This window comes from Mustela lutreola, chromosome 12, assembly GCF_030435805.1.
Source record: "Mustela lutreola isolate mMusLut2 chromosome 12, mMusLut2.pri, whole genome shotgun sequence".
NCBI lineage: Eukaryota > Metazoa > Chordata > Mammalia > Carnivora > Mustelidae > Mustela > Mustela lutreola.
Genome location: NC_081301.1, coordinates 3,486,202 through 3,510,012, shown reverse-complemented (window position 1 = coordinate 3,510,012; position 23,811 = coordinate 3,486,202). Strand labels below are relative to the sequence as shown.

The window sequence follows — 23,811 nt, the reverse complement described above, 5'->3', positions numbered from 1 at the left end:
TTGGGGGAGATGCATATTCTAGGAGTAGAACTGGTGGGCTGACTTTTTGTTGTTGTTGTTGTTTTTAGAGAAATTGTTTTAGCTTTATTGTGATATAATTGGTATACAAGGAATTGCACACATGTAATTGAATGTATCCGGATGCTTGTGGACATATGCATACAGCCGTGATACCATTGCTACAACCAAGGTACTAAACATATCCATCACCTCCAAAAATTTTGCACCGACTTACCACCAAATTGTGCCCCAGAAAGACTGCCCCAGTCTACACCCACTAGAAGTCCGTGGCAGTGCTCACTTCCCTGCCAACACGTGGCATTGACTAGCTCTTTCCTTTTTTCAGCATAATAGGGCTACAGTGACATGTTCTTGTTTTAATTTACCTTTATTAGTGAGCTAGAGCATTTCTTCACATTCTTGTTAAGCTTGTGGGTTTCTTCCTCTATAAATCGCTGATTCTTATCTTTTGACCATTGTCGCAGCAGAGTTGGTAGAGTTACTGTCATTCCCGTGTTGATCTGTGGGAGCACTTCCCCTGTTCTAGCAACGTGCCCTTTGTCGGCTACAGATACTCCCCGTGTCTCCCCCAGTCTGTTATCATCCTAATGACTGTATTATACTTTGTTGGAAAGGATGTTATCAAATTCATCCTGATGTTATCAAATTCATCTCCTTTTTTTTTTTTTTTGAGACTTATTCTTTGGGTTTTTGAGGTTTTGTTTAAGAATGCCCTTTCCAACCCCTGTCTTGGTCAGGAAGGAAAACCGGCCGCCAATGTGCAGCACAAAAACCAAGTTGTTCAGTGAGGTCAGAGGGGCCCAGAAGAGTGGGGATCCTGGGTCTACAGCCCAGCTATATGGCCTGGAGGAGTCGCTGAACGAGTTCAGTTTCTCCAGCCAGAGATGGGGATGACGCCCATGCCTTAACCACCTGCTTCAGAGGGTTGCTGGGACAGTGCAGCATGAGACCCAGAGCACCTGCCACAGTGTGGGCGTCGATAAACATTGTTTTTGCTCTTACCTGCTGTATGAGTGTCCTCAGCTGCCCTACCAAATTGCCGCGAGCGGGGTGGCTGAGAACAGTGGAAATGTATTCTCTCACTGGCCTGGAAGCCAGAGTCTGAAGTCACGGTGTGGGCAGGGTTGGCTCCTTCTGGAGGCTCTGATGGAAACTGCATTTCATGCCTCTCTCCAGCCTTGGGATGGTGCCACAGACTTTGACACTGTAGCAGGGTCACTCACTTCCCTCCTTTGGTCTTCACGTGACCTTCTCCCTGGGTGTCTTCACACGGCCCTGTTTTCGGTGTGTGTCTGCTTCTCTTCATATAAAGACACGCGTCATTGGATTTGGGGCCCCCATTAATTTAGCCAGTATGATTTCATCCGAACTGCACTGCCTCTGTAAAGACCCTCTTTCCAAATAAGGCCACATTCTGAGGTTCCAGCTAGACATGAATTTGGGAGGGGGGGGCACTATTCAATCCCCCGTGCCTGCTTTTAAGGAGCACAGAATCCAGTGTTGAGATGGGAAAGGGACCGACAGTACCGGGAGTCAGAGCCAGGTCCAGCCCAAGACCAACCTGCAAAGTGCCGCAGACAGACAAAGAGGTCGTACTCAGAGTCAGCATGATGAAGGCCGCTTACTTGGTGGGGGTGGGTTACGAACTTTTCTTGTGGTTGAATCAGGAATTTGCTGAATGGTGATGGGGCAGAGGGACTAAAGGAGGAACACCAGTTTGAGCAAAGGCATTCCAGCAAGACCGGCTGTTTGCTTGATAAACGGTCAGGTTTAAGATATGCGTGAGACAGTAGATAAAGAAGCCAGCAGATGGAGGGCCTCGAGCTGAATAAGAAGCCTAATTATACCTGGAGGCGGTGAAGAGCCCCTGAAGGTTTGAGAGTCACCTGTTGGATATTGTTGAATGTTTCATCCTGACTTTGGAGCTTGCTCATTTGACCGAAATGCTGGGCTGGCTGTCTCCTTGGGCAAATCCCCATCACACCTCTACTTGCCGCTTGAAATGCAGTGTGCAAGGCCACATTCCAGAATGTTCCATGTTAATCTCACGGCCACCATTGAGACGCCCCCCCACCGGTCCTGCACCCCACAAAGCACGGACATTCACGATTAGAGGTTCTGTGTTAGTTGTGCCTCCTCTGAAGAATATGCAGTGATCATTCGGAAAATGATACATATAGATCCCTACCTCACACCCTATGCCAGAATCAACTCTTAAGGGACCCGAGCTCTCAGTGTCAAAAGTGAAATAATACAAGTGTTGGAAGAAAACAACATGAGTGAATTTTTTGTATTCAAAAATACAGGGGTGAAGGGGAGGGAAAAAAAAAACAACCCTTTATAAAAAGCCAAAAAGTCGGGGCACCTGAGTGGCTCAGTGGGTTAAGCTGCTGCCTTTGGCTTAGGTCATGATCTCAGGGTCCTGGGATCAAGCCCCCGCATCGGGCTCTCTGCTCAGTGGGGAGCCTGCTTCCTCCTCTCTCTTTGCCTGCCTCTTTGCCTGCTTGTTATCTCTCTGTGTCAAATAAATAAATAAAATCTAAAAAAAAAAAGGCCAAAAAGTCAGAAGCAACAAAAGAAAAGGCCGACAAACTAGAAAGCCTCCCCAAACAAAACGAAACATCTTTCGCATGGCAGTAAGAAAATAAGCAAAGTCAGAAAATAAATAAGATGACAGAAAATATTTGCAACTTATAGCATGAGCCTCCTAATAGGTACAGAGAACTTTTAAGAATCTCTTAAGAAAACACAATTATTTCATAGCAAAAAAAGAGGGGGCAAAACACACGAACAGAAAGTTCACAGAAAAAGAAATGTAATTGAGTTCAGACTTCTGGCCTCTAGAATGAGAGGGGACATAAGTTTCCATTGTTTGAAGCTACCCAGTTGGGGTCATTTGTTACAGCAGCTCTCAGAAACTGAAACACTGACCGCAAATAGTAATTTGTGTAATTTAATAATACGTTTTTATTTAATAATAAATAAAAACCAGTGATTCAATAGCAATAATCCAACATAAGGGGACAAAAGAAGAGAGAAGAGGAAAAAGATCTAATTATGCCAACCCCTTACGATGAAAATCAGCAGTGAATGAGAAAAGTTCATCATTTACATTCTCATTGTTGGAAGAACCCGTGGTTCATTCACACATTAGGTAGGAAAACTCTTCTTTACAGAAAAGAGAAAAAAAAAAAAAAAGCCAGGTAACAAGCCCAGGAGGAATGGTAGGATTCGTAGGATCACCATTCGCAGCTTCCAGGGAAGGGGCTGACTCAGGCAAGGACCAGCAATGGGTGCCACGGCCATCGGGGGAGGAAGAGGATGGTTGTAAGGACGGTCCTACCCCACAGACTGCCTCTCAGCTCACCCTTATGATGGAGAGACCCGGCTGTCAGACTTAAACCAGCTGACCAAGCTGCACATCATTGTGGCAGGGCGGTGGGAGGGAGGCAACCTGACATTAGGGTCGTCCAATACCACACGGCCCATAGCATCACAGGGGAAGTAGCCATCCTAAAATGTCCCGCCAGAGTCTACTCAAGCCTTGGCCCCAACTTTCGGTTGGTATGGGGGGAGGTACAGGTTAAACGGCACCATGAGGAATCAGACAAACCCACAACGCGGGACCTTCCGCCAGACTGGTCTGGGCTCTTATAAGGGAAAAAGAAAACACCAAAAGCAACAACAGAAATCAACGTCGAAAGAAAGGGGTGGTGGGCACTGTTGTGTCACAAAGGAGAGTAAAGGAACAAGCAAACATAGCGCTCGAAATGGGACAGGATCCTGATTCTTAAAGAAGGATTCTAAAAGAAAATTGGGAGAAACTGCGAAAATGTGACTATGGACAGAATATTTGATGGGATTGGGGGATATCTGATAATTTAGTAACTGTAGTTAAGTGATGTTGCAAGAAATATCTGTGTTTCAGAGATACACGCTCGAGCGTCTGTGGGCGAAGCGTCACGACGTGTGCAGTACACCTTCAGAATATTTTATCAGAACCAAACGTATTTGGACAAACACACATATGCATCTAGAGAGATAAACCACACTGGGCAAATATAACCACTCTCGAAGAACAGTGCTGGGTATATACGTGTCCATTAGACACATTTCATTTGCTTTCCTGTTGGAAATTTTTCAACATAAAAACTTGAAAAAATCTTCGAAGATCGAAAAGTAATTGGAAAAGGCAGTGAAGGAAAATTCTGATCCCAAGATGCTGAAGTCCCCCAGACTCCCTGCACCGTCTGTGGAAGTGGGGGCTTGGGCGGGATGGATGGGCTGTAAAATGTGGCAAAACGCACATAACGCAGCATTTACGGTCTTAACCCCTTTTAAGTGCCCGGTTCAGCGGCGTGAGGCGTATTTGCAACACTGGGCAGCCGTCAGCCCCATCCCAGATGACTCTGTCATCTGGCAACACTGAAACTCTGTCCCCAGTGAACATTAACTCTTTGTTTCCCCTTCCCCAGGCCCTGGCACCTGCCCTCCTGCTTTCTGTCTCTGTGATCCTGACTTCTGTAGGTCCCTCAGATACACGGTATCCAACAGGACGTGTCCTTCTGTGTCTGGCCGGTTTCGCTCAGCGTGGTTGTGTCCTCCAGACTCTCCCATGTTGTCTTGTCGTCGGGATCTCCTTCCTTTGAAGGCTGAACAATATTCCACTGTATGGATAGACCACGTCTATTTTTTTTAAAGATTTATTTATTTACTTGCCCTTTGCAACGACGTGGCGGGAGCTAGAGGGTACTATGCCGAGCGAAATCAGTCAATCAGAGAAAGACAATTATGGTTTCACTCACCATGGAATTTAAGAAACAAGACAGAGAAGCGTCAGGGCGGGAGGGAAAATAAAACAAGCCGAAATCAGAGAGGGAGACAAACCATAAGAGACTCTTAATCATAGGAAGCCACCGAGGCTTGCTGGAGGGGGCGAGAGGAAGGGGTAACCGGGTGATGGACACTACGGAGGGCACAGGATGTGACGAGCACTGGCTGTGATATGCACCTGATGAGCCACTGAACTCCACTTCTGAGACTAATAATACATTATATGTTAATTAATTGAATTTAAATAGAAATACATTAAGTTTTTTTAAAAAGAAAAAAAGATTTATTTATTTATTGTAGAGAGGTGGGGGGGCAGAGGGAGAGGGAGAAGACCTCAGACAGACCCCCTGTTGAGCAGGGAGCCCGATGGGCTCGATCCCAGGACTCTGTGCTCATGACCTGGGCTGAAAGCAGAGGCTTCACCGACTGGGCCACCCCAGACTGGTTATTGCTGTACTCGTCGTCAGTAGACACATGGGTCGCTTCCCCGACTGGATTGCTGTGAACACTTCGGCTGTGAACGTTGAGTACAAACAGCTCTTTGAGTCCCTCCTTCGGATGCTTTCAGGTGTACGCCCAGCAGTGGAGCGGCCGTGGCCGGGCAGGAAGAACGCTTTCCCGCTTTCCCAAGGAGGCCTGTGCGTCCTCTTAAATCTGCAAACCGGTGAACGTGCAGAAGTGCATGGCCGTCCCTCCGTTCAAGGACGTACTGTCCGAGTCACGAGGGCACGCGGTTGCCCCCCTCAGCCCGGCATCTAGATCACTTTCTTAGGCGGAGACAAAGGTAGCTAGAACGTCCATGGAGGCAGCGGCATATGCAAAACAGATGTAAGCAGAGCAAAAGCCCCAGGAGCCTGTCTCCTGCGGATTCTGTACTGGTGTAGCCTGCCTGCTGGATGGTTCCAGAGCGGGTGAGCGAAGGATCGCCCTCACAGCTGCGTGGACTTGGTCACGGTGCCCAGCGCTGCTGGGGGTGGGTTCTCTGTTTCCCATCATCTGCCCAGTAATTCCAAGTGATGAAATGCTCCCGCAGACGCCAAGGGCAGGCTTGTGAATCTCCTCCACCCTGTCTGGCCCAGGTCGATGGTCCCAAAGCTCTCGTCCTGTCTGCAGCCTCTGGGTGAGTGTCCTGCGAGCATCCAGGGGACACGGACCAGGAAGTCCTCAGGAGTGGACAGGGCAGTAACCAAATGTCAGGTGTTTCATTAATAATCAACCACCATGTAAATTAGCACAGCCCACCTGGTAGCAATCAGGCTGACCCTGCCCTGTTTCTGCTCCTGGCTGTGTCCCTGAAGAGAGAATCAAAGAATCCCATCACCGGTTAACAAATATTTCTGCTGAGAAATGATCAGTCACAGCTCTAGAGGGTTTAGCATTTAAATATGGTTTCCTACCTACAACAACTCCAAGGAAGCATTATCCTTAGCCCCATTTCACAGATGTAAAGTCTGAGGCTCACGGGAGGCTAGTAGTGCCTGTTCAAGGTCCTGCAGCTGGTGGGTGTCAAGACCCGGCTGCAATCCTAGGTCTGGAGGCCAGTACGATGCTTCCATTTCACTCCAGTGACTGGAGAGTTGGACATCCTCTCTGGAATTACGTTTTAGAAGACACAAGTAACACACTTAGCTTGGAGGTGATAAAACAATGATCCCCACTTTCAAGGATTTTCAAGAAGGTTGAGGGAGCCAGGGTCCCAGTCCTGGCTTTGCTTTTTAGAGTTCTTTTTTTTTTTTTTAAGATTTTATTTATTTATTTATTTGACAGAGATCACAAGTAGGCAGAGAGGCGGTGTGTGTGTGTGTGTGTGTGTGTGTGTGTGTGTGTGCAGGCTCCCTGCTGAGCAGAGAGGATCATGACCTGAGCCAAGGACAGAGGTTTAACCCACTGAGCCACCCAGGCGCCCACTTCTTAGGGTTCTTGAGGCTGAATGGGGGCTGAATGGGGGCTGAATGGGGGTATCTGTGGCTTCCCACCCCCCCGCCCCGCCTCTCCAGTCCTCAGGGTAGGGTTTCACATTTGCTCTGAGGAGGTTCCCAGGGAGAAGTCACGGGGTGGATGGAGCAGGTCGGCTTCTCGGTCCTCGGCTATTTCCTGAACCTGGGAACGGGGTCCCCACGTGCCCTGTTGGACACCCCTGCCGGGTCTGCTGGGAGGCACCGGCAGGAACCAGGTCCCGGGGCTGCTCGCCCACACCCCTGCCTGAGCAGAGCACCCCTCCCTCCGTGCTCGCCTGAGGCCGACCCGCGGCTCTGCGAACGGAGCGCAGGGCCGACTCCAGCCGCGCGGTCCTCCCACCGCGGTGTCCGGTCCCCACCACGGATTCATGGACGCAGGGCGGGGGCGCGCACAGATCCAGGGAGGCCCTGCCCGACGGCGCGGGGCTCAGCAGCAAAGGGCCAGCAGGGATTTGTTCCAACCCGAAAACTGCAGGCGCAGACCCGCTTGTGGAGAGGGGAGGGGTCTGGGGGTCGGGGGGGCGGAGCAGAGGAACTAAAAGAATACACGTCACGGGGAAATGAACACTCTTACCGTTTTCTTCGTTCTCCGACCATATATCACTCTTGGGATTTAAGCAGTACTTAGGTGGGTGGACGGACGGACGGACGGACCCACGGGTCTCCAGGCTGGGTTTCGTCGGGAGAAAAGGGGGAACGAGCGCCACCGTGCGGCGCTCTGGTTAATTGGAAGCGCGGGGGCGCCCGGGGGGTGGGGTTGCCGGCCCGCAGGGCACTGCCATACGCTGCGTTTGCAAGCGGGACTCCGCCACCTCGGGTGCCTGCGGCTCCTGGCAGGGAGCCTGGGCTGGGGAAGAGCTCCACCGTCCCCCGAACTCTCTGCAGGGCAGAGAACGGGAGATTTTCTGGTAGAGGGGGATGGCCCCGGGGCGCAGGGGCGAGCTGGGCGCCCCCAACCCCAGGGTAAGGACCATCTGGTCCATCCTGGAGGGTTCCGGGGTGGGTCGGCTCAGCTCGTGTTCGTTGCATTCTGCGTTCCGTGGCCATTCTGAGCCAAGACTGGAGAGGTGCCCAGGGTTAAACAGCTCATGCCCGCGGGTGCCGGGCCCAGAGCCTGGCCCGGCTGCGCACCCAGCACAGCACCGTCACCCGCCTCCGCTCCCTCATCGCTTCCCCAGACCTTCCCCAGGCCTGCACTTGCCTGGGGTATCAGCACAGGGGGTAGGGGGCTCTGCACACTGCCGGGCCTAGCAACGGCCCTCGCCGCATGCCCATCACCGAGGTCAGCCTGTGCCGCGAGAGGACTCCGTAGCACTCCTGCCTATAGGTGGTTGCCGATCCCATCGGCAAGCCACCGAGTGCCCACCGACAAGGAATCCAAGGGCTGCCGGGGTGGCCCCTGGGATTGCGGGCATCTAGGAAGGCTTCCTGAAGGAGGTGAGAGCAGAACTGGGCTGCAAAGGAGATCGCAGGGAAGAACATTCCGGACTTGGGGAACAGGAAGGGCAGAGGCGGGGGCTGGGATTTGGCCTCTAGCTGGAAAGAAGGCAGCATGTTCAGGCGACAATTAGAAGATGCTTGGAAGGTGGAAGGTGGAAGCCGTGACCCAAACACCTTGCTGGCCTTACTCAGTGTGGTGGCAACCGCTCCTCCCTCCCCAAACTCAACCTGCCTCCTCGAGGTTTGGGCCGGAGGTGGGCCATTCTGGCCAATGAGAGACCCATATCCCTCCCACCGGCCACAGTGATTGGAGCAGGGATGATGCTGTGTGACTGGGCTGGGCCAATCGAAGTCATTCTGGGGCCTCCTGCCACAACTACAGAGAACCGGGCTAGTTTTCCACTGGTGTTTCTCAGCTGGTAGGACTACAACTGGCAGTGCTGGTCATCTCAGCCCCAGAGAAGAAGGGAAAGCTGCGAGATGCAGAGAGAGAGACGCACGCACGGAGTCGGTCATTCGTTCGTCCATTCACTCTGTAAAAACATCAGTGGTGTCGACCATACACTGTTGTCAGCCTTGGAGACTCACTGGGCTGTGAGCCAGGCAAACGCCACCCCTGATCTTGGACTGCTTATATTCTGTGTGGGCGGTCAGGCCAAACGAGAGATCAGTAAAAAGGTAATAAATCAGCAGGACATCTTCAGATAATTATGGTTGCTGCAAAGAACAAAGGGTAGGCTGACGGGGCCGAAGCCGGCTGGGGTGGGAAGGTCCTGCTTTAGTTAATGGCCAAGGAAATCTCTCTGCCAAGGTGACATTTCAGCTGAGATCTGAATGAGTCAGCCATGGGGAGATCTGAAAGTTAGGCCATCCTAGCAAAGGGGACAACAAATGCAAATGTCCTGAGTGGGAACGAATGAGATCCAGATCCAGACAATACCATCTGAGCATCTGGATCCAACCATGCCTGAAGCTGGAACTTTTCAGTGACATGAACTAATTGCTTTGCTGTTGTTATTAAACTAGCATCAGAGAAACTGCTGTTATTTGAAAGAGGTCTGACGCTGTGAGAAACACTGAATGCTGCTCTCTGAAGCTGGATTTTGTGTCCTGTTAGGTAAAGGGAAATCACCAAAAGTTTTTAAATCAGGGAGGAATCCTCATGATCATGCTCCTTCTTTCCTTTTAGGTTCATCTCTCCCTCCCCTTCCTCTACCCTCTACAGCCCACCGGTACATGAATGTGGTGCTGTCAATTCCCCAAAGGTCCTGCCTCCAGCTCTTTGCACATGCTGTCCTTTTTAGACACTCTCCCTACTTTTCGTCTCCCAATCAAGTCGGCCTGGCATCAACCTAGATGTCGCTTCCATTGGCTTCATTAACTCTCATGACTCTCCACGTCTGTGCTCATTTCCCTGTGTTCCATGATCACATCACAGCGCTTATCAGCCTAGTTTGTAAATTCCAGGGCACTGTGTCCCACCCGCTGGACCGGGAAGGCGCTCACGATAGCCCCCATCTGGTTCTTGTTGGAAACCCCAGCCTCTGGTACCCAACAGGCACTCGATAAACATGTATGATCTAAGAGAGTTATAGACTGAATGTTTTTATCCCCCAAACTCATGTTGAAGCCCTAACCCCCAGTGTGACGGTATTTGGCGGTGAGGACTCTGGGGGGTAATTAGGTTAGATGAGGTCCTGAGGGTGGGCCCCCGTGATGGAATTAGTGTCCTTACAGGAAAAGGAAAAGAAGCCAGAGTTTAAGTTCTCTCCCACTCACTCTCTCTCTCTCTCTCTGTCCCTCGCTCCTCTCTCCCAAGTGAGGACTCAGCAGGAGGTCGCCTGCTGAAAATCAGGAAGCTTGTCCTCACCAGAAGCAGAGTCTGCGGCACCTTGTTCTTGGACTTCCTGGTCTCTGCAAGAAATAACTGTTGTTGAAGTCACCTGGTCTGTGCTATTTGGTTATGGCAGCTTGAGATGACGAAGACAGGGAGGAAGGCAGGAGGCAGACGGAAGGAGGAGGAGTCCGGAACAGGCCAGGTACCAGCAGGAACTGGATTACATGATTGAAGGAATGGGCACCAGAATGCTACAGTGATTTAGCCCTAGGGAGAAACTAATGAAGGCACTTCATCTCCAGGGCTGCCTGCTAAGGGCAGTGGTGTGGGAGGGGACCCCGAGCCTGGGAGGTTCCAGGCCGCAAAGTGCATGCAGGCAGCTGGAGGCACGGACACTGCCCTCCCACCGAGGAGTCTGCATGGCTCCAGACAAGGCCCGCTCTCACTTCCGGGCTGGGGTCCTGCTCTAGGAAGGGAGTCCCTGCAGTGGTTACTAAAGGAGAAAGATAAACATCCCAAGTGAGATCACAACCCCAGAGCGGCGTCTACCCAATGCAGCTGCGCTACCCCAAACCGCCTTATGCCCCAAATGAAGAAGTGGTGGGCAAGGTAAACCGTGGAAAGCATTAAATCTGTTCATAAAAGCCACAGGAGAACTGGGGAGGTACTTAAACAAAATAACAGCGGGTGGAAAAAGAAAGGGCTGACAAGCGAAACGCAGGGATGTGCCTGCATAATGGAGGGAGAATGGGAAGAAATGGGCATTTTTTTCTTACATCCTTGGATTCTTTTCTAAGTTTTCTGCGTAATGACAAACAGGTCCCGTTGACTGTCGGCAATGGGGAACATCCAGAGAATACTCCAGATGCCCCCACGCTCTCTCTCCGAGGCCTCCTCAGGATGGTGGAACCCAGGCCCCCCAGGCCCCTGACCCCCGTGGCATCGCTCAGGCCCGGCTGACCTACAGCCTGGACCCGGCCGCAGAGGAGCCTCATCTGAAGCCCCCTTTCTCCTCATGCCGGGCGGATCTGCAGTTTAAGAAGGGGCTTCCCATGGCCAAACTTGTTTTCTTGTCTCGGGAAACCTGATCTCCCCAGCCCTGGGCTGCGAGGGCATGCAAATCAGCCTAACAGTGCCCGGCTCTGTGCGCTCTCCCCTTATGCAAATCCTCCTGAAATAAATCAGGCTCGAGGGGCAAAGGAGGGAGAAGGTGGGGGGTCGCGGGGTGGGGCTCGGTGCCAAATGGGCTGTGAGGGCCGAGCAGGGCTGGGCCCGCTTCCCCGGTGACCGAGGCGGGCCGCCGCCATCTCCTCCGCGGCCGCTAGATGGCGGCACACGCAGGGCCGGGCACGGCCAGTGCACCTGCCGCGGGGGCCGGAGCGCGCTGAGCCGCCCGCCGACGCCGCCCGGACGCACCTCGGCTGCTCCTTGACCTCTCCCGGGGTCCGGGCTGGGGAAGCGCGAACTCGGCTTTTCTTCCTTTCAAAGGCCACCTCTGCAAGGACAAGAGGGACCTCTCTAAGGGCGGTCTGCCGTGGCTTTGGAGCAGGCTGCCCCTGGCTCAGGATGGAGGGGGGACAGACGGAGACAGAGGAAGGAAGGAAAGACAAAGTTACGAGTTTATGCAAAATCAGGTATATAAATGCTTTAAAAAAACACAACAACAACTTCAAGTTTAAAAACCGAATGAGTTAGCCATTTCTTTCTCTTCCAGGAGGCGTTCGTTAGAATGTCTGGGCGCAGAGCGAGGCTCGCGGGGTGAAGGGCCGGCGGGAGCCCGAAGTCGGAGCCCGGGGAAGCTTTGATAAGCAAATGCAGCCCCGCGCTCGGGCGCTCTCTATTGGCTGTTCCTTCACCGCCAGATTTTGACACAAATAATCAGATTGAAAATCAAGGAGGGGAACAGAAGAGGGGAAAAAAAAAAAAAAAAAAACCAGAGAGAGTGAGAGAGTTAAAAAAAAAAAAAAAAAGGAGAAGTATCTCTTTGAGCAGAGAGTCCGAGGTTGACAGAGTGGAACCGATCCCCGGAGGCTGGGAGGTTCCCACCAAGACCAAGACCACATCCAGGACCAGACGACAGAGCTGGGGACAGGTGAGTACTGTCATCCTAGCCTCTTCTTTTGAAATTTGCATGTCTGACTTAGATTGTTTCCAGGCGGGTCACCCGGGCCCTTTGGCAGTTACAGGAAGAATAAGGGACGGGAATATCTCTCCCACAAGATGCCCTTGAACCCAGCAGAGAGGAGGCAGTGGGAGGCAGAGCTCTGTAGGGGCTTTTCCAAAACTGGGTCAGGTCTGACCGGGATCACCCGTGTGTGTGAGGTCATACCCTCAAACCCTAGCTCTCCCAGGGACCTGGGCAGAGCGTGGGGTGACGCTCATTCAGGCATCTGGCTTAGGGTGGCCCTGTCCCTCCATCACCCCGAGCTTCCCTTGTCTATAAGATCAGAGTGAAATTGAGAGAACTCTGAGGGAAGGTCTACCGCCAGCAGCCCATACTCCCCAGTGCCCTTCACCCAAGTTCCTGGGGCACTTTGAGAGGGAGTGCCCTCCCATCCAGGGCCCCATGAGGGGAGAAGGGAAAACGCCTGGTCCACCACTCCCAGCCCCCAGCCCCCAGCCCCCAGAAGCCGGAGGGCTGCAGAAGGGCAGGGCGCGTCTCAGTCTTTTCTACCTAATTTTGGGAGGAAAAAGGCTGAGTTTAGAGTCTGGGCATCGGGGCGAGGTGCCCACCCTAAACTAAGACGTGTTAAGGGAGGGGGTGATCTGCAGAAGAGCTGTGGGTATGTGCTTGTGTACATTTTTCTGCAGGGAAGGTCCACAGCTTTCATGAGTTTCCTGGAGGGGACAAATTAATTTGCAGGCTCCGGACATGAATCTGATAGGAGCTAGCTAAGTTGTACCTGCCCACGGAGGCTCACACCTCCTGACCAGTTCTCAGCAGGCAATGAGTGGGTAGAAGATTTCCGTCTTAGCGAGGTGGCAAGTTTCTTTTCCTTGGAGCTGGTGCACAAGGGACCCTTTAAAGAAGAAGATGTGTGAGGTGTCTTCCAACTCAAGACTCGGGGGGTCGGTGTGCTGGTTGCCCTGCAGAAGGTGCTTGGAAAGCATCAGAAAGCCATATCTGCCTTGGGTTTGATGGATGGAGTTACTCAAAACCAACGCAGAACATTTCCTCGAGGCTTTCAGGAGGGTGGATGGGGTTGGGGTGCTCTTGGAGACCACGAGGACTCCTGAAGCTTCTGAGACCAGATCGCTCCCAGGAAAATAGCCTGATCACCTATGATCTCGTCCCTTTTCAGAAAAAAAACAGAAAACCTTACCCCTCCTTAAATTAGAGGGAGGGGTTTTTTGTTCATTTGTTTTCAAGAATTCAAACCAGTGGGAGCTGCTCCAGTTCAGAAATGTCCAGGAAATGTTTGTTCACTCATTTCTGCTCTTTTTGTAGTAAAATATACATGCCTTGACCATGATCTTTTTAAACGTTTTGAAGTGTACAGTTTTGTCGCATTAAATGCACTCAGTGTTGGGCAACTGTCCCCCCTCTCCAACTCCAGAACTCTCTTCACCTTCTCAAACTGAAACTCTGTCCACATTAAACACCAACACCCCTCTCTTGCCCACCCCCACTCCCGCCCTGGGCCCTTGGCTCTTACCACTGTCCTTTCTGTCTCTATGAATCCGACTTCTCTAGGGACCTCGTATAAGTGACGGGTCCCACAGCAACCCTCTCTTTGGGACTGGCATATTTCACTTACATGGTGTCCTCAAGATTTATCCATGTTCTAGCCTCTGGCTGTCTTCCTTCCTTTTTCAGGCCATATCCGAAATGGATATGCCGCATTTCATTTCTCCATCATCCGCTGATGGACACTGGGGATGCGCCCATCTTTTGGTGACCGGGAATCACGCGGCTGTGCATTGGGGGTTCCAAATATGCCTGAGTCCCTGCTTGCAGTCCTTTTGGGTCTAAACTCAGAAGTTGATTCACTCTCTTGTGACACTGCTGTCTGTGAACTTAGGAGGAGACATTTGAGAACCGCTGGCAAATCTCAAATAAAAATAATGACCCCTTTCTGCCGGGGCCCCTAACATGAAACAGACCCATTTCCCCTAACTACTACGTGGAAAGGGGTTTTTGTTTGTTTGTTTGTTTGTTTGAGTCATGTCTTTAAATATAAAGGAAGTCCATAGGGTCCTCTGTCACTGACTCTGAGAAACAACAGTCTTACCCAACCCTCCCAAAAAGGGAACCCGAGTGATGAGGTTCTCAGCCAAGGTAGGTCAGTCCTGTGCCGAAGGTCAACAAAATGTGCATGGGATTTTAGAGCAAAAGGGAAGTTTAGAAATCTCTTAGTCCAACGGTCCTTTTGAGAGATAGGAAAGCCAAGCCCCAGGTGGGAGGCAGACATGGCCAAGTTCAAGGTCACAAGGTCAGACTCAGCTCCATGGGAGGCCTGTGGCACCTCGTTGTGCCAGAGTCACCAGTCTGTGGCTCTGAGTCCAGCTGGACGTAGGGGTGCGGGGCCGAGATTCTGACTCGAGGTCAGGCCACCCTCTATCGGGATGGAGGGTTTGGAAGAGATGTTAACAGCGAGTCTCCTTCCGGAGACTGATACCATCACGGCCCCTGTTTCATGAAGAAATCTTTGGGTTCTTTCACAATCTGTGCTCTGTGCTCTTTCTCAGAAGGGTCCATGTGAATCAAAACGGTGTGGTTGTTAATTAACTACAGTATAGGTGATTGGTTCCCTTTTTTTTTTTTTTTTTTTTTAACTCCACTAGCCAAAAGGAAGTTCTCCTGGTGTGTTTGACCCCCACGGGGAGCTTAAGGACTGGAAGCCCTGGGGTTGGCTCTGCCACTCTGCCAGGCTTGGTGGAGAGAACATTCTAGGGAGTGGGGGAGGGAGACTGGGGGCTCTGAAGGGAACCGGAGAGCGGACCCTGAGCATCCATGAACTTGTGCTGTCCTAACTTCTGAGCAGTTGACCTCTGTGGTGTCCTCAGGCTCTGAGCCCAAGGGAAAACGAGCTTCTTGAAGGAGGTCTTTCTCTCTTGCATCTCCATTCAAACTCTCTAGGAGCCCATGTGCAGCTCGTGGGTTCTAGAAAAGACAGCAATCAAGGGAATATGATTTTTCCATCATCTTGCCCCACCAACCAGCCTTCTCTCCCTGCCCCAGGCAATCCGTCTTCATGGGTGGTTGGAAAGACCCCAGGTGCCGATGGTAAGAGCCCTGGGCCAGGAGTCAAGTCCCAGCAGGACAGGAACACAGGGCCTCAACGAGCCACTTTTCTCCCTCAGCCTCAGTTTCCCCTGTGAGCCCAGAAGACAATCACTCTACCCTTGCCCCAGTGGGTGTCAGTTTGATGGCATAATGCTCATCAAGAGCCCTAGACACCGTTCTTAGCACATAGGCGGACTTCCCTCTGTGCCAAGTGCTGACCCTGTGTCTTTTCACTCGACAGAGGCCGGGAGGCGGGGCCGGGGGCAGCCTGGGATCTGCCTGGGATCAGGAGCCAGTCTCCAAGCCACATTCCTCCTTTGTGAAATGGAGCAGTAGCCACTCAGCTCCCAGGTCCGAACTCACGGAGTTAAGGCTACACAGATCCTGGCTACAAGAAATATCTCTGGCCATTCCAACAGTCTGATGCCTAGCTTCGGTTCTCCTTGGCTTGCTACTAAAATACTCTGCACAAAATAATAGATCATCTTTTGATAGTGAGACCGTGGCCCTCAGAGCCTCCTCTAGAAGAAAGGGCAAGACCACACAAACCCCACCTCCCCTGGCATGTGTGGGTCTCCTCTGGCTTTGCCCAGGGTCCAGCCTCCTTAAGGGATTCCTGGAGCCAAGAGTTAGAAGGGAGAAGAAAGGGGGATGAGAGGAGCCCTGGGGGAGGGGGAGGAGGCAGAGGAAGACTGCCCCTGGCAGATAAGGCCACCGCGGGCTTCCCGACAAGCCTGAGAGAGACAGGAGGCCAGGCAAGCCCAGGAAGGGCACAATCTGACAGCTGGACTGGACCCCTGCAAGTCCCACCTCTTCTTTTCAGATCCCAGAGGCGAAGAGCCTAGAGCGTGTCCCTGCTCCTGGTCCCGGGCTCATCCCTGTCCTCAGAGCACAGCTGCTGTGGGCGGGGTCCTGGGGCTGCAACCAGACAGGACAGGACAGGCCGTGGGCTGTGCCTGCCTTCCTGAAGCTTTTTCTCCTGCAGGCTGTGATGCCATCACCTGCTCAGGGTCCTGCAGCCCCAGCACCAGGCTGAGCACTTCGCACGCCTCTTTGTAGCAGAGGTCCTTCCTGCCCCAACACGGCCAGGAAGATGGCTTTTGATTTGGGCACAGCCAGGCGTCCCTCTCCTGCCGGGCTTGGGGTCACGCTGGGGGGAAGGGGCGGCTCCCTGGGCCTGCTCCAAAGGCAGGGCTCCGGGCTGCTCTCTCTAATCTGCCTCCTCCCAGCCGGCTCTTCTTCTTGGTCTTATCACCCAGCCCTGGCTGCTGTGGGAGCAGCTGTAATCCTTTTCCCGCGCTTGGCCCTACAGTCCCTACAGCAGCCCTGCAGGGCGGCTGGCCTGGGGAAGGGAGCTCCAGCTCTGAGGTCTGGGAATGGGACCAGCAGAGGAGCCACCAGGACTGGCATTGGCGAAGTATTTCCTGAACTCCTGCCTGGGCCTGGCCTGGGGGTGGGGAGGAGAGAGGACCACTCCGATGTTCTCTGTCTCCCAGGAGCCTTCAGCAGAGCCTTAAGGACGTGTAACATCTGGCAGGGCTGTGGGGGCAAGTGTCAAGGTGTTCAGGCTGGTCTGGCTCTGCCACCGCCCAACCCCCACCCAAGACAGAGAGCAGGTCCCTTTCCTGATTTCCGTGTCTTCCCCCACCCCCTGAGCAGTGGGTCCGGTGACCACTGAGCTGAGCTGGGCTGCCCGCTGCTTCGTTCTCACAGGTGCCAGACACTGGCCTCTTCCACCACAGGCACAAAATGCCCTCCGGCTTCCCAGCGGGGTGACATGGGGGAGTCCTCTCAGGCCTTGAGCCCCACATGCAACTGCAACCCCCTCCTCGACCCCCACTCAGAGAGAGAGAAGCCTGGATGCTGTGCCTTACAGAGAAGGGAGTCGGCCCAGAGAGGTCAAGTGTCTGCCCCAAAGTGCACAGCGGGTGACCTGCCAGTCTAAGCATCCGGCTCACACCCCAGCTCCGACTGCTCCTTCCATGGCCTCCGAGGGCTGCTCCCACAGGGGCGCGAATGCAGATTTCTGGATGGGGGGGCCACCGTGTGTCATATTTGAAGACACCCCTGTCCTTCCTTCTCTGCTCTCGGTGCGATTCAGGGCATGTGGGTAGAAGACTGACCGTGGGGGTGTTCTAGAAGGCGGGTGTATTAATTTCCTAGCGAGGGAGGCATGGGGGGAGGTTAGGGTTTGTAGCCACTGCAGCTAACTACCAGAAACCAGGAGGCTTCAAACAACACAAAATTTGTTTCTGGAGTCTTAGAGGTCCCAACTCAAGGTGTCCACAAGGTCGGTTCCTTCTGGAGGCTCTGGGGGGAGTTCGTCACGAACCTCTCTCATGGTTTCTGGTGGAACCAGCGATCCTCTGGGCTCCTCGGCTCATAAGCGCGACCCTCCCAGCTCTGCTCCTGCCTCCAGACAGTGTTCTCCCTGTGCGTCTGTGTTTTTGGGCCCAAGGCTCCCGCTTCTTATAAGAACCCCGGACATACTGGGCATAGGGTCCGCCCTAACTCAGGATAACCTCATCTTAGGTAAAATCTGCAAAGACCGTGTTTCTGCAGAAGATCGCATTCACAGGTTCTGGGAAGACAGAAGAGAGGGATTCATTCATTCATTCCACACTCATTCGGCACTTCAGGGGGCACCATTGAACTCAGGACAGTGGAATCCGGTGTCAGGAAAAGGCTCTAAAATACAGAGGCTGTTGCCCTTCCTAACTGTTCTCCCCCTCACAGGTGTGGGCGCACACTTACCATGCCACGCTCCTTCCTGGTAAAGAGCAAGAAAGCTCACACCTACCATCAGCCCCGCGTCCAGGAAGATGACCCGGTCTGGCCTCCTGCCCTTAGCCCCGGTGAGTCAGCTCTCGCCCTGTGGCACCCACCCAGGGCTCCCTGCCCCCTGTGTGGGGGAGGCGGCGGCATCCCTTCTGCAAATGCAGAAGCTCAGTAAATGTGTTGAATGAATGAAGAATGAATGAATGAATCCCTCTCTTCTGACCCCTTGAGATGGTGGGAGCATCAGGATTGGAGCTGGTTAGGACATGTGAGTCGTAACCAGACTCAGAAAACATCTAGAGCTGTGGGGTGCTCAGAAAGCTGGCTCTGGGCCAGGAGTTCTCCCTGGCGAGGGGTTCCTTTCGGCCTCCACTCTGCTGCCACCATCCCGGGCAGGGCCCATGCACACGAGCATCTGGGGGCAGCAGCAAGTGCGTCCCTGGGTCCCCTGGTGTCACGGATGGTCTTCTCTCCCCACAGCAGCCAGGGACCAAGTCCTGAGCAATGATCCTGTCTTCAGCACCCTGTTCCCAAACCACTGCTTGACCTGGACTGACCTCAAACGCGAGTCAGAGCTGGAGCTGGACCAGAGCATGACCAGGACGCCCTTGGTGCCAGGTACCCCAGCAGGGACCCCAGCCATTCCCCACCAGCCAGTGCGAGTGGAATGGAGGGGGGATGGGCTCATGGAAGCAGGGATCCTAGGAGTTACGGAGTCAGCATAGACCGACAAGGCCATCTGGATACAATCTGGGCTCTCCAGCTTCTGCTTGGACCCAGACCCTCTCCCACAGTCAGTGTTTGGGGCTACACACCACAACCCTCAGCATGAGGTCAGTAGGTAGAGAGAGGTAGGGAGCAGTGCCCTAAGTTTCAATGAATCAGCACCATACGTGTGTTCCACTCTCCGCAGAGGGCCCTGCTGTAATGCCCCGATCCCAGGACAGGGACTCCGACTCACCCCCGTTCTACAAGCCCAGCTTCTCCTGGGATGCTCTGGCCTCGTCCTACGGCCACAGCTACCGGCAGGCCGCCTCCACCATGCAGTCTGCCTTCCTCGAGCGCTCCGTCAGCCTGTACGGCAGCCCTTTGGTGCCCAGCACAGAGCCGCCCCTGGACTTCAGCCTCCGCTGCTCCCCGGGCATGGACACGTACCACTGTATCAAGTGCAACAAGGTAGGCAGCTGGGGTGTGGGTGGGCTCATGGGCCCTGATCCGTGTCCCGCCCCGGGTCCCTGGCAGCGGGGTGCTCCCTGTGCTGTGAATCTTGGGTCCTTCGGGGGGACCGAGGGTTCAGAATGCTCGTCCTCACCGTGGTTCGCTGAGCACGGGGATGTGGACAAAAGGCTCCGCGGGGCTGCATCACTGGTACCAGAGCACAGAGCAATCTGACGTCGGTGCCAGCCTTCACGTGCGGCTGTGGCAGACTTCCAGCCATTCAGCCCCTGGTTAGGGCCAGGAGGGGCCTTTTACATGCTCCCACAGCCCCCGTTTTCTAGACAAGAATCCAAACCACAGAGAGGGAAAGGGACACCTTCCCAGGACACACAGCAATTCCAGCAGAATCGGCACTCTGGTGCTTCTCCTGCTTTATGCCCATCTGTGCCTGGGTGTAGAGGAGCTTGGGGGTGGCCTTGGGACCCCAGGCCCATCTCCCTCTCCTCAGCCCCCAGTGGCCTCATGCTCTGCCCCCTGCCCCCAGGTGTTCTCCACTCCACACGGGCTCGAAGTGCACGTCCGCCGCTCCCACAGCGGGACCCGGCCCTTCGCCTGTGACGTCTGTGGCAAAACCTTCGGCCACGCCGTGAGCCTGGAGCAGCACACACACGTCCACTCCCAGGTGGGCAGCAGGCCAAGCCCAGGACACCCCCCCCACCTCCCTCTGTGTCTCCCACAGGAAGCCTCGGGGCTGTGGCCGGACCCCTCACCCTGCCCCTGAGGGTGACACAGATCGGGGGTCCTTTATTCCCTCCTCTGGGTCCCCAAAACCCTCTTTTAAAAATTATTATATCATACATACTTTACCTTGTTCTTGATAATGAATAATCGTGCTTTAGTGCCAGTTACCTTATCATTGCCCAACACCCACTCTTAACTGACTTCCCTCCCCGGTGGACCAAGTGTGCTGCGGGGAGGGCTCCTGGCCCGGGGAGGGCTCCTGGCCCAGGGAGATGCTCAGAAAGGATCGGCGTGGGCTGTGTGCGCAGAGCCAGGGTCCCCAGCTTCGCGTTTTAGGATCTTGGAGTCCAGCTTAAATGACCCTCTTGTCCCACTTAGCTTCTCGAATATTCCATTCCAGGGAAAGTGCCCGAAATGACCTGAGCTGCTAACACCGGGAGAGGCAGGGTAGGGCCATGAGAGCTCTCAGCTGTGAGCGCTCACCCCATGCTAGTTGCTGGCTCAGCTCTCTACCCTCTGAGCTCATGACTGCTGTTCTCATGTACAGATGGGGAAACTGAGTCTCAAGGGGTTAAATGACTTGTCTAAGGTCATGCAGCCTCGAAGCGGCAGAAGCCAGAAACAGGTCCCAATAATACAGACTCTTAACCAAAGCCTTGCAAAGCCCATGACCATGTCCCAGGTCGGTCGCTCTATCAGTCAGTCAACAAACCCGTGGTGAGGCTCATTTTGTATGGGATACTGTGAAGGTTGCAGGGGAAAGCCCAGAGGAGGCCTCTCAGGCCCCAGGCCTCGGTGCCCCCTCTTGGGATGCAGAAATGGGGGCCTCTGGGTCTTGCTCTGCCAGGACCCGTTCTCGAGTCCCCCCCAACGAGTGTCCTGTTCCTCAGGGGATCCCGGCAGGGCCCGGACCTGGGCCCGGACCTGCGCCCGGCGTGGCAGTCCCGGGTCTCGAGGCCCCGCCCGCGCCTGACCCCCCGGGGCGTCGTTTCCTCCGGCAGGAGCGCAGCTTCGAGTGCCGGATGTGCGGCAAAGCCTTCAAACGCTCGTCCACCCTGTCCACGCACCTGCTCATCCACTCGGACACGAGGCCCTACCCCTGCCAGTTCTGCGGCAAGCGCTTCCACCAGAAGTCCGACATGAAGAAACACACCTACATCCACACGGGTGAGGCGCGCCCCTCGTCGGCCCGGAGCTCCCCGACCGGGCCGCACCCCCCCATCCCACGCCTAAAAGGCCCCGCTGCGGGCAGGGGTGCGCTCAAGTTACAAAGCGAGAGGCGCTCCCCTCCACGCAGGGGGCTGGGTGCTCCTTAACTACACTTTGCTTGGGAAAAACCCCGGGAAGGAAGGAGCCCCAATGTGACCGCGGGGTAGGGGGGGAGTGAGACCAGCAGGTGGATTCGCCGTCTGCTCATTCCTCCCCTCGTTCCCTGCTCGGCTCCTGGACGCGGTCCCTGCCCGCCCGGGGTGCAACCGGGGGCCTTGTGTTCCTGGCTCCCTTTTGTAGTTCTTTTCTAAAGCGCATGTCGGGCCGAGTAACCCAGCCAAGTCCGGGGCACGAAGGCGGGGCGGCCGGGCAGCGGGCCTGGCGCCGACAGTCCTGACGCGGCCCCTGCTGCCCCGCAGGTGAGAAGCCCCACAAGTGCCAGGTGTGCGGGAAGGCCTTCAGCCAGAGCTCCAACCTCATCACCCACAGCCGCAAGCACACTGGCTTCAAGCCCTTCAGCTGCGAGCTGTGCACCAAGGGTTTCCAGCGCAAGGTGGACCTGCGGCGGCACCGGGAAAGCCAGCACAATCTCAAGTGAGGCTGCACCTGCCCCAGGCTCTGGCCAGGCTGCCCTGAGGTCCCGTCACCCAGGAGGAGGCCACTCTCCTGCGCCGAGATCCCCCATCTCCTGGGCAGCCTGCCCTGGGGTCCCCTGACCCAGAGGGAGGCCAGGCTCCTGTGCCTAGATCCCGGGTCTCCCGGAATCAGTGCTGGGCAGGAATCGTTCAGCTTGGTTTGAGACTCACAGAATTGCTGTGTGACCTCCAGCAAGCTGCTTTCCCTCTGGACCAATGTTTTCCTGCTGTAAAATATGGGAACTGGGCTGGGTCTTTTTTGAGTTGAGATTGTTTAGAAGTCTAAGAGCTTGGGCTACTTCCCTCGGGCAGAGCCCAGGAAGCCAGCATAGCCCCCTGAGAACAAGGATGTCGAGAATAGTCCAGAATAGGAATCCAAACAGAAATTCTCCCCCTCTGCCTGCTGCCCACTGTGCTGGAACTTGGTTTTGAGTGGGTCTCTTTCAGGCTGCCATGGACAGCCAGAGCGGTTTCCTGCCCCAATGGGAGGCCTCATTCCCCTCTGCTTCAGCCAGATGTGCCGGCTGCCCCCCACTTCTGACTGGCATGCAGCTGGTCCCTAGGGTTCTGGCTCTGCTTTCAGGCCAAGGGGCCGGAGAGACAAGCAGTCATGCTCTCAGGAATAAAAAATAAAAATAAAGACACAGATTTATTTACCCTTGACCAGTGTTTATTAAGTGTCTCTTGGGTGCAAGTTAGGCTTTGGGGAGGGATGGTAGGGTGCTTGGAAGGGCAGAGAAAGCTGGGGCACCTGGCTGGCTCAGTCGGTTGAGCACGTGACTCTTGATCTCAGGGTTTTAAGTTCGAGCCCCACATTGGGTGCGGAAATTACTAAAAAATTTTAAACTTAAAAAAAAAAAAGTCAGAGAAAGCTCTGGAGTTGCTGGCAGAGGGGTTGGGAGATGTGGACTCAGACCAAACTGGTAAGTGAGGAAACAGAAGCGAAGGGACCCCCTGGGGCGTGGCTTCTGCCCTCGGGGGCTGTATCAGTCTCCACCAGCGGCTGTAACAAATTGCCATAGGGGTAGTGGCTTAAAACCATACAGCTTATCCCTGTCCAGTTCTGGAGGTCAGAAACCCAAAATGAGTCCTGGGAGCAAAACCCAGGGTGGGGGCAGGGCTGCATTCCTACAGGAGAGGCCGTGGCTGCTTCATCCTTCTCGAAAGCGGGTAGCTCCGACCTCTGCTTCCACCACCCGCCTCACTCTTCTGCCGGACCTTCTTGTCTTCCTCTTGGAAGGACCCCTGTGACCCCATGAGGCTCGGTGGGATGATCCAGGGTCATCTTCCTATCTCAAAGTTCTCGATGTAATCACCGGCCAGTGCTGAATGATGGCCCCCAAGGATGCCATCCTCGTCCTAATCCCTAGAGACTTATATGCCCACAGGGACTTTGAAATAGGACTCGCTTAAGCTTGGTGCCACCCTCCACTAGCTGTATGATGTGACAGAGCTTCCTCGTCCATTGGGAAGTTTCCCCGAGACCACGCGTGCACAGCAGTGAGCAGGGCTGAGCACGTGCTAAGTGCTGGCTGGCCACGAGTAGCCGCTGTTGAAGTCCTGCCCATCCTCTGAGGCTTGCTGAAATGCTGCCTCCTCCAGGAAGCCTCCCTTGGCCATTCCACCTGAAGGCTCTCCCAGCTCTGAGATCGGAGTTCCTCAGGCTCCCCGCTTACAGCTCAGGACCCACTGAACCTGCTATGGGAGTTACATGTGTCACTTTGTCCTCTGCTAGAAGGCAGTCTCCAGTGCCCTCAGCACAAAGCCCACACCCGGTCCCCCCACCAGGCACTTCTAAATGAGTCTTTCCAGGTACTGACCGGAGTGCAGGGTTCCCACACATCGACTTGAACCCACACAACCCTCTGCAAAGAAGGTATCATTACCCCATTTTTCAGAGGGGGTTATTGGAGGCTCAGAAAGGTTGGCCAGCTTGCCCAAGATCATGCAGCAGGCAAATGCAGAGCTGGGATT

General features: G+C 54.3%; 1 protein-coding gene and 1 long non-coding RNA gene across 5 annotated transcripts; one reads left to right on the top strand and one right to left on the bottom strand.

Moving 5' to 3' along the window:
• Window positions 1–5,134: 5,134 nt before the first annotated feature.
• Window positions 5,135–9,831, bottom strand: LOC131812990 (uncharacterized). The gene is made up of 3 exons (XR_009346568.1): window positions 7,387–9,831; window positions 6,252–6,444; window positions 5,135–6,146 (listed from the first exon to the last, which is right to left on the bottom strand). It is a non-coding gene; the product is annotated as an uncharacterized LOC131812990 (long non-coding RNA).
• Window positions 9,832–11,461: 1,630 nt separating this feature from the next.
• On the top strand, window positions 11,462–22,500 carry GFI1B (growth factor independent 1B transcriptional repressor). 4 transcript variants are annotated; one of them, XM_059142861.1, is made up of 8 exons: window positions 11,462–11,723; window positions 11,804–12,181; window positions 18,053–18,171; window positions 18,578–18,712; window positions 19,008–19,270; window positions 19,797–19,934; window positions 20,884–21,160; window positions 21,622–22,500. In XM_059142861.1, the coding sequence occupies exons 3-8, from the start codon at window positions 18,072–18,074 to the stop codon at window positions 21,798–21,800; spliced, it is 1,092 nt and encodes a 363-aa protein (XP_058998844.1). In that variant the 5' UTR covers window positions 11,462–11,723; window positions 11,804–12,181; window positions 18,053–18,071; the 3' UTR covers window positions 21,801–22,500. The 4 variants fall into 4 exon arrangements, with proteins under 4 accessions (XP_058998844.1, XP_058998843.1, XP_058998845.1 ...); XM_059142860.1 differs by having other exon boundaries at window positions 18,575–18,712; XM_059142862.1 differs by having other exon boundaries at window positions 11,465–11,723; window positions 18,575–18,712; window positions 20,995–21,160.
• The last annotated feature ends 1,311 nt before the right edge of the window (window positions 22,501–23,811 follow it).

What these genes read in the sequence shown, in the direction of transcription:
- GFI1B (XM_059142860.1), top strand. Translation starts at nt 18,072, where the DNA reads ATGCCACGCTCCTTCCTGGTAAAGAGCAAGAAAGCTCACACCTACCAT. An exon ending in GCCTCCTGCCCTTAGCCCCG is followed by an intron (nt 18,172 to 18,574) that starts GTGAGTCAGCTC and finishes CTCTCCCCACAG; the next exon opens with CAGCCAGGGACCAAGTCCTG. An exon ending in ACACACCTACATCCACACGG is followed by an intron (nt 21,161 to 21,621) that starts GTGAGGCGCGCC and finishes GCTGCCCCGCAG; the next exon opens with GTGAGAAGCCCCACAAGTGC.